Source organism: Xiphias gladius, chromosome 14 (genome assembly GCF_016859285.1).
Source record: "Xiphias gladius isolate SHS-SW01 ecotype Sanya breed wild chromosome 14, ASM1685928v1, whole genome shotgun sequence".
NCBI classification, from domain to species: Eukaryota; Metazoa; Chordata; class Actinopteri; order Istiophoriformes; family Xiphiidae; genus Xiphias; species Xiphias gladius.
In genome coordinates, this window is record NC_053413.1 from 3942106 (window position 1) to 3951505 (window position 9400).

Below are 9400 nucleotides of genomic sequence, written 5' to 3' on the forward strand. Positions count from 1 at the left end.
TGCTTCTTAACAACATGAGTTTCAAATGTCTTACTTTAATTGTAATTTTGTGTAGTAAGATCCTTATTGTTAACCAGTTTATTTGTCCTGGTTGTCAGCCCCCATTGTTGCTGACACTACACTTGGTCACAGGCCTATTTCTGGTGTTTCCCCTCACACATGGCAGTGTTTTAATGAGTCCAAGTTCCAGGGACGAGAGAATAAAATAAGTTTGGATCCCTTGATAGTGATTTGGAAACCCTTTTTAATTAAGAGTTGCAAAATGGCTTTCCCTCTCTGAACAGCAAGTGCTGCTTCAGAGCAGAAGAACTTTGATGAGGACAGCATTGCGTCTCTGAGCACGTCGGCCCGTGACGAAACCAGAGATGGGTTCTGCCCCGACGACCTTCCAGAAACTTCTGCACTGCAGGCCCTACAGGACCGTGCCTATTCCTTCTCATTCTGGCCTAAGGTGAGTCTTAAATAATAGCCAACATAGACAAATAAGCCTATTTAATAATCATTTTTGGGGACACGGTCAGGCAGTTATCAATACAACTGCACGAGTCATGTTAGACTAACCAGTATGCTGCTCAAGTTTTCATCCACTAAGTTGGTTCTATAGATGTTTAACATTTAAATTAGAGCTAAAATGATCAATTAATTGATTAGTCAGTCAACAGAAAATTAACTGGCAACAAATTTGATAGTTGTCACCAGCTTCTATTCTCCTTCCAGATTTGAACATTTGCTGGATTTCTTAGTTCTCTGTGATAAACTTAATTATCTTTAGGTGTACATCGTAATTTTGGACAGAGGAAGAACTTTGAAGACATCAACTTCAGCTCTAAAGAAAAATTACTTTTCTGGCATTGTGACAATTTTCAGCAGATTTATTAAATAAAAATAAACATTACTTACACCTCTTCATTAAATACCCATCCAGGAAAGGGACGTTTCATGCCCTTAGAACCACTGGCAGGATTTTAATTTGAAACATCTGCACGGGAATTGACAATAGCTTAACAATGATAGGAAAAAAACAGCAAAGTAGGAGTGATAGGAATCAGTTTTTAAATGAAAAACAGTGTTCATTTTTTTTTTTTAAAAAGGATCTCAGAAGCAGCAGAGTGGTGAGAATGACATGACTTCTTTGTACCCATGGAATTAGTGCTGTGGAAATGGGCATTATAGTGAATGTATCAAGACTGTTGCTTCTTAGAAAAATACAATCAAATATATCTATTAAAAACAGGGACAATTAGGAATAGAGGCATATATAAGCCTAACATATTATAAGCCTGTTTCCAATGAAGGCCTCTGTCTGCAAAAGAGGTAATAATTTCAGAATTTAAAGTATACAGAACGAAAACAAGACCAGCTTCTATCCAAAGCACTTTGTTAGAATAGTGCATCACCTTTCTCCATTCTCTCCACCCCTTAGGATCGGGTGATGATTAACAGGATGGATAACGTCTGCGAGGCTATCCTGAAGGGCAAGTGGCCTGTCAACAGACGGCACATCTTTGACATCCCCAGCAACCTGTTGCCAGGGCATGGCTCCGCAGTGACCACAGCAGCTGTAGCCACGGCAACCGACAGCCCACTGCAGAGGAGGAGCCTGGCCGAGCTAACAATGGCGGGCATCCATACGCCTTACAGTGGAAGTGAAGATAAAACACTATCACCACAGGTTCATGTGAGTGTTTGTGTGCACATATAAACTAAAAACGTATACTTGCAAATTGAGCAAGTGGATGCTGTCGGTAAAAATCTGATATTTGACGGCTGATGCTAGTTTTTCTGAATGAAAAAAAAATGAATTTGTCATGCCAGTTTAGCCTTTTAGCATTGTGTTTAGAATTAAAGATGCTACTAATGTCATTGCTAATTTTTGCTGTTTTCTGAGGTACCAATACCAATAAAGTTGACAAGATCTCAATAAGTTTTTGTCAGGCAAACACAGGTGAAACTATTGACCTGATGTTGCAGGAGGGTGCTCTAAGCCTGACAGTGCCTCGGAGGAGGAGGAGGAGGAGAAAGATCGAGATAGAAGCTGAGAGGGCGGCCAAGAGACGTAACCTGATGGAGATGGTGGCTCAGCTGAGAGAGAGCCACGCTGCCGCCGAGTCCCAGAGCCAGGCTATAGACCTCACCAAGGTGGTTACATAAACCAACACTAACTAACTCAGTCCATTCAGTTCATTAGTGTGAATCGTTATTAGAAGCTATATTGCCATAGCTCCACAAGTGAATACTAAACTTTACATTGAAATAAATTCATGTTTATTAACTAAAAGTGATCTATTTGATGCTCAGGGTATACATCATCACCACAAGGCCTCACCCTCATTGGCCGGATTCCCCAGTGCCCTGGTGACAAGCCCCTCCCTCAAGGCCCAGATGGATTTGCTGCAGCAAGCCCCGCCCTCTGGACACAGAGCCAATGGTTCACTGGATGCTGACCTACCCATCATGAGGAGGAGGCGAGGCCGCAGGAAAAATGTGGAGGGCCTGGAGCTGCTGTTCATGGGCAACAAGAGAGCAGGAGGGGTATGGAGTTGACCAGTAGTCAAGTTATTTGTGTTGCACAGACCGATATGATTGTTCATTGTATATAGGAATCTACATTCATTTATAATTTTCCTCTGTCACTTCTTGGACATTCAGGATGATGACGACAGGACAAAGGTTTCAGGTGTGGAGGGGGTTCAGGATGCTGCCCGTGCCCACAGATCCCTCACCATCCCCGAGCAGAGCCCTAGTGCCAGATCTCTTGCCTCTGGCAGTCTGGAGGAGGAAGAGGCAGCAGTGTCAAACAAAGAGCTGGGAGAGTGGCTGAGGCAACACCCGACATACACCATGGACATGGCTGGATTCACACCAGTAAAGCCCTCCTTTCTTCCTCTGCATTTTCTTTTCTCTCCACATTTGTCTTCTTGTTTAATTGTTAAATGTTGAGACCCAAGCAGCAGCACCCCTGTTAGAAATGTCTTAGTGCAGTTTTTCTCCTGTTTCTTTGCTTTGGATGAGTGAAGAGTTCTATTTAGTCTTGCTTTCCTTCTGTTCAATATCTACTATATTAAATTTACTTTATGTAAGAACTTGTTATTCATACCTGCCTTTCTGTTTTTATCTTCCTGCTACAGAAGAGTGAGGAGTTGCTGCTGTCTCAGTTCTCTAAACCCAAACAGAAGCGCCATCGCTGTCGAAACCCCAACAAGATTGACATCAACACCCTGACTGGAGATGAGCGAGTGCCTGTGGTCAACAGACGCAATGGACGCAAGGTAAGCTGACATTCAGTGGCTTCAGAAAGTATTCAGACCTGTTCACCTTTTGCACAGTTTATTTTGTTGTAGATTTAATTTTAAATGGATAAAATTGCCTTCTTTGCCCATCGATCTACATTCAATAACCCATGATGACAAAGTGAAAATTTTTTCGAAATTTATATAGAATCAAAAACTGAAATCTTTCATTGACAAATGTATTCAGACACTTCTGTTGCACTCCAAGTTGTGGTCAGGTGCTTTAATTATCCTTGCTGTGTCTACAACTTTAATGGAGTCAATCTGTGGCAAACTGAATTGTATATAGTGTGTGTGTGTGTGTGTGTGTGTGTGTGTGTGTGTGTGTGTGTGTGTGTGTGTGTGTGTGTGTGTGTGTGTGTGTGTGTGTGTGTGTGTAAAAGGTCCCACATGTCAAGACATAAACCAAGCTACGAAGTTTGTGGTGAGGCATAGATCAATGCAAGGGTATAAAACCATTTCTAAAGTTTTTAGTGTTCCCAGGAGCACAGGGGCCTCAATAATTGTAAAATGGAATAAGCTTGGAACCATCATGACTCTTCCTAACGCCAAACGGTTGCTATACCAGAACTTCAGAAGTCATCGCAGAGATGGGAGACCCTGATGGAAGGACGACAATCTCAGCATCACTCCATCAGTTAGGCCTGTAGAGTAGAGCGGCTAGATGGAAGCCACTTTGTGACAGCCCGCTTGGAGTTTGCCAAACGGTATTAAAGGACTCTGAGAGCAGGAGGAAGAAGATTCTCTGGTCTGATGAGGAAAAAAATCTGAACCCTTTGGGCAGAACTCCAAACACTATGTCTGACTAACACCGGGCACTGCTCATCACCTTGCTAATACCATCCCAATGGTGAAGCATGGTGGTTGCATAATCATCGTATGGCGGGGGCCTCTCAGTGGCAGGGATAGACTGGTCAGAACTGTGGGAATACAGATAAGTCCTTGAAGAAAACCTGTTCAGAGTTTAGGCAACCTGAAACAGGGGTAACAGTTCACTTCTCAACACAATGGACCTGAATACTTTTGTAAATGAGAGATTTCTGTTTTTACTTTGAATAAATTTGCAAGAAATTCTTATAACATGTTTATATTTCGTCATTGTGTATTGTGTGTAGAGTGATGGGCAAAAATGGCAATTTTATCCATTTCAAATTAAATTAAGTAACGTGCAAAAAGTGAGAATCTGAATACTTTTTGAAGCCACAGTAAATAAGGATACCCCTTTCAAAACAGCCATAATTCACTGTACATATTGTTCAGTAGATATTATATAAAGACAAGTGGCTTGTCAAGGTTACTGCCTATGTGTGGATGATGCATGGTTTTTTTTTTTTTTTTCATTTTAATTTCTCCCCCCAAGAGAAACTCATTTTATCCTCCTGTTCTTTAGATGGGTGGGGCCATGGCTCCACCAATGAAGGAGCTTCCCAGATGGCTATTAGAAAACCCAGAGTTTTCTATTGCCCCTGATTGGACAGACATCGTTAAACAGTCGGTTAGTAAGCAAGACAAAACCTATGCAACTTTGCAACAATTTGCTTATTAATTTTTCTGCTCCTGTACAAAATGTTTCTAAAGAAACTGCTGGTCTCAAGTGAAAATTGTTGCATTATTGTTTACTTATAGCCCCCTCGGGCCCAGCCCACTTGGAGTTCCTTTGTGAATTTAAGTTCCTTTCTAACCTATAATCCTTCTCCACACAGGGTTTCCTCCCCGAAGCCATGTTTGATCGTCTTCTGACCGGCCCTGTAGTCAGGGAAGAGGGTGTCCGTCGTCGGGGGAGACGACCCAAATCTGAAATTGCCAAGGCAGCAGCCGCTGCCCAGGCAGCAGCAGCAGCTCAGGCTGCCCAGGCAACACTGGCCACTGCTGCTTCATCTGCAGGTACAAATTACTGCTAAATCGACCAGTTCATCACACAAATAATCTGCATGCATGTTGAGGAAAAATTGGTACTGTCTGATATTGTGCAACTTTATTTTCCCAGCATTATTTTATTACCCCTTCTATCCATCATTAATTTCTTGAAATCACAGTGCGAGTAGAGATGGGACTCATTTAACTTAATTGCAGTTAGTATATGTGTTCATGCTGAAAGGGTTATAGAGCTCCATTTTAACCCTGCCTGTGTGTGTCTGTGTCTGTCTGTCTGTCTGTCTGTGTCTCCGTCTGTCTGTCTCCAGGAGGCATCAACCCTCTGCTGTTGAACAGTCTGTTTGGAGGGATGGACCTGTCTTCTCTCCAGAGCCTCCAGTCCCTCCAGTTGGCTGCTGGTCTGATGGCCTTCCCTCCCCCCACCGACCCCAAGCAGGCTGCTGCCAGTGCTGCCGCCGCCTCCATGTTGCCCCTCATGCTGCCCGGCATGGGAGGCCTGCCCAACATGGCAGCCGCCCTCCCAAACATGTTCAGCCTAGGTGGGCTTTTTGGTAGTAACCTGGCCACAGCTGCTGCTTCCAACTCCACTGTCGCCACTGCATCAGGGAACACAAACGGAACAATGGAGGGAGAGGGAGGAGAGACTGACCAAACAGTGATGACAAAGAGGAAGAGAGAGGGAGAGGAAAAAGAGAGAGAAAAAGGTGAGATGGGAGTGGAAGAGGTAGAGGAGGAGGCTGAGGGAAATGAAGGAGTGAAGAAGGCAAAGAGGAAGATTGAGAAAGACGGTGAGGAGCAGGTGGAAAAAATAGAGAAATCAGTTAATGATGTCACTGCAGCTCCACAGATCCCAGCTGTTGATTCGCCAGCAGAGGCATCCATCAACGGTGATGCCGCTGCCCTGCTGGCTGCAGCTGGCATGTCAGCCAATTCCCTTGCATTCAACCCCTTCCTCCTCTCTACCATGGCCCCTGGCCTCCTCTACCCCTCCATGTTCCTACCTCCAGGCCTCGGGGGGCTAAACCTGCCCGGCTTCCCCACCGCCTCCACCCTGGCTGAGCTCCAGAGCGCCATGGCCGGAGCGCTGGGGGGCAACGCTGTGTCCACAAACCCCCCAGTAAACGAGGAGGCAGAGAAGAAGGGGCTGAAAGCTACAGGAGAAGAGCAAGAGGAGGAAGAGGAGGAGGAGGAGGAGGAGGAGGAGAAAGGAGGAGAGAGTGACTTGGCTGAGGAGAAGGAGGGGGCAGTGGAGGAGGAGACAAGAGGTGAGGCTGACGATGCAGTTCTGGAGGATGGAGGGATGGGAGGAGAGGAAGAGGAGGCAGCACCGTCTCCACAGAAGGACAAGAGTGACTGAAATAAAACACAAAACTGACTGGCCCGGGACATTTCCTCAACTCTCACCTCCCCCTCCCCTTCGCCACGTTTACACGCCTCCACCAGAAATATCCAAACTATTATGAATCCTGTTTGTTTTTTGTTTTTTTTCTTCTTTACCTTGTTGTTGATGATTTCTCTTTGTTGTTTATTTTTTGGCCAGGTATATTTACTATGCGTCAGAGAGGATGAGGTGTGTGTGTTAAGTTCAATCTCTCCGATTGATAGTGTAGTCAGGGAAAGTCCTCACAGCCACTCGCTCAGAGCTTGGCTCCTCTTCAAAGACTCTTTCTTTCTTTCTATCTGGTTTCTATCTATTTTTCTCTTCCACAATCCCTCAAACAGGATTTCACAAGGTTCCAATAGTACTATTGTTGTTGTTATTATTAATATTATTATTATTATTATTGCTGCTTTCAGCTCAGATCTTTTTTTTTTTTTTTAATTTTTGCTTTCGTCGTCTGGACTGTTTTGTTGTTGTTGGTTGTTGGCAGCATCTCATCAAAAAGAGAAGAAACACCTGCTGCTGGCAATTTTTCTAACATCAGTTCTCAAAAAACAGCATTACAGCTAAACCGGCTGTCTGTCTGACAAAGCTGCTGCAAAAGGAATCGTGGATAATGGAGTTGAGCTGTTCTGTTTCAGAGCAGATTTTTTAGTTCTCACATATCAGACCAGGTAGACTCTGAGGAGGAAAAAGAAACTAGACTGGCCTAAAACTCAGTCTCACACACTGACTACCACAACACACGCATATCCGAACACATGCTTCACATACTTGATCGTGAGTTTCGCACACAGACACACACACGCATTCAGATTTCCCACCACTATACACACACTAACCCCCTAAACCCTCTCTGTCATGTGACTGTTTCTGGGAGGACTCCCTACCAGCTATGTTCCTTTGAGTGTATGTGTGTGTGCTTGTGCGTGTGTGCGTGCACACTGAACCAATACTGTTATACCCAGTCCCACACTGTTTGAATACCAATCTTGAGTCTTTCCACTGCCACATCTGAATCCTATCTCTCTTTCAAGGTGGCTGGTTTTGGCTCAGAAGTGGCAGGCGGGCTGGGTCTGCCGCCAATCAGGCCTTCTGATTGGTCCGTTTCAGCCACCGAAAACCAGCCGTCCTTGTTAGGAGGTTTCTGTGAATGGGTTTGGAGCGGTGGTCCACACAGGGATGTGAGGTTTCAGGTTTATTCTTTAAAGGGGGCACATGAGATAGTTGATTTTCCTGGTTGCTGCCACATTAAAATCCTTTAATTTTTTTTTTTTTTTTCCCTTCACATCCCAGTAGTTCCAGACCAAGTGCTGCTCCTTAGTGACCATCTCTTTAAAGACTGTTGCTCTAGTCACACACACTGACACCAGGCCTGGCCAAAACAGGACTGAGACCCATTTTCAGCAGAGTTGGAATTTTACAAGTTCAGCTCTGGTTGCTAAGTTTTAAGTACTTGAAAAAGCGCAAGAGGTGTTTGGTTTGTTTCCATTCCTAAGGCCAGTTCAAGTGTCTGAGATAAATCAAGCGCTGCGAGTGGTTCAATATTTGAAAGTACATTCAAACACACACTATGGCCAGGTCTTATTAACATTTGCTAATACAGCCAGCCCAGCAGATGAAGAGAGAGGGAACTTGGACTGAGGGGGAGTGATGAGTTTCAGCTCTCTCGAAGACCCCTTCCCCGTCAAAGAACCTTGTTTTCCTCTCTAATGCTGAGACAGCAATAACCGAGGCAGCTTTTGAATGTTCCAACATTACTCTCCCAACACACACACACTCACTCAATATGAATAACCACAAGTGTCGTATGAATAGAAAAACAAAACTAAAACTGTAAATGATGACAAATAAGTACTGCAATCAATTTTGTCTCACTCTGTTCCTGTTGATGCACTGGTGTTAAAGAGTTAAAATAATCAGGTACCTTTATTACTTAGCTACTTTTCTTGAAAAAAAATGGACTTTTTGTTACTTTTAGCCAGCAAGCTGAAGAGCATTACCTCAAAATTCTTATCTAGCCTTGAAGTTTACAGACATACCATGTAAATGTTTTTTTTTCCTCTTTTTTCGGTGTGTGTCTTTTTGTTTTGTTTTTTTGGAGACATCATGTATGATGAATTGTAGCTATGATGCTTTTAATAAAAGTGAATCATGATATTCGCCTAGGAAACCAAACCTCAGCCTGCATCTCATTATTTAACTCCACTCTACTTCTACTTTGAGGGGAAAAAAATTATTGTGGCACTCAACTAAAAACAAACTCTCTGATACTGCAACAAACACACTGGTGTTTTTATACTGGTCTACTGAGTTTTGGTGAACACGCAAGTTTATAACATTGCAGACCTGGACAGTCAGGGAATTTGATCAAGCTCCAAGAAAGTTAGTGTATCAGGGAATGCCACCAATTTCTACCATACTTTGCACACACATTGAGTGCATTTCCTTCCTCAAAACATTTGCAAGAACAATTTTTTTGGAAGAAGGAGACCTGCATATTTTACATGCATGTTTGCTTGCTAGCATTAGTCATCTTCCTCGCCTTTGCTGCATGTTACCACTGCCAATTGTCAAGCAGTGGAATAGCATGAAACCCCTGAGAGGACTGTGCATCCCCTCAACCTTGCACCTACGTAAGATACCAACTCCTACGAACTTTGCTCTACAGCGCTACTAGTAGTAAAAAAAAAACTCCACAGGAAACCCTTTACGATTATTTTGTTAAACCAGGAAAAAATTAGTCAGCCTATATCATTATGTTATTGCCATAAGATGATGCATCTTATTGGGGGGTGTGGAGGAAGCAACTCAAGATAGACGTACTGCACAAGGGAAAAGGGGCAGGTGCGTT

The 9400-nt window shown here is 43.7% G+C and overlaps 1 protein-coding gene across 1 annotated transcript in view; it reads left to right on the forward strand.

The window, feature by feature from the left end:
• Nucleotides 1-8724, forward strand: part of chd7 (chromodomain helicase DNA binding protein 7) — a 40087-nt gene extending 31363 nt beyond the window's left edge. Inside the window, exons 30-38 of the mRNA XM_040143705.1 lie at nucleotides 285-451; nucleotides 1424-1678; nucleotides 1972-2139; nucleotides 2299-2532; nucleotides 2650-2865; nucleotides 3129-3269; nucleotides 4681-4785; nucleotides 4994-5174; nucleotides 5474-8724. Of these exons, the coding sequence (XP_039999639.1) occupies nucleotides 285-451; nucleotides 1424-1678; nucleotides 1972-2139; nucleotides 2299-2532; nucleotides 2650-2865; nucleotides 3129-3269; nucleotides 4681-4785; nucleotides 4994-5174; nucleotides 5474-6522 (2516 nt within the window). The 3' untranslated portion in view covers nucleotides 6523-8724. The remainder of the gene's footprint in view (nucleotides 1-284; nucleotides 452-1423; nucleotides 1679-1971; nucleotides 2140-2298; nucleotides 2533-2649; nucleotides 2866-3128; nucleotides 3270-4680; nucleotides 4786-4993; nucleotides 5175-5473) is intronic.
• The last annotated feature ends 676 nt before the right edge of the window (nucleotides 8725-9400 follow it).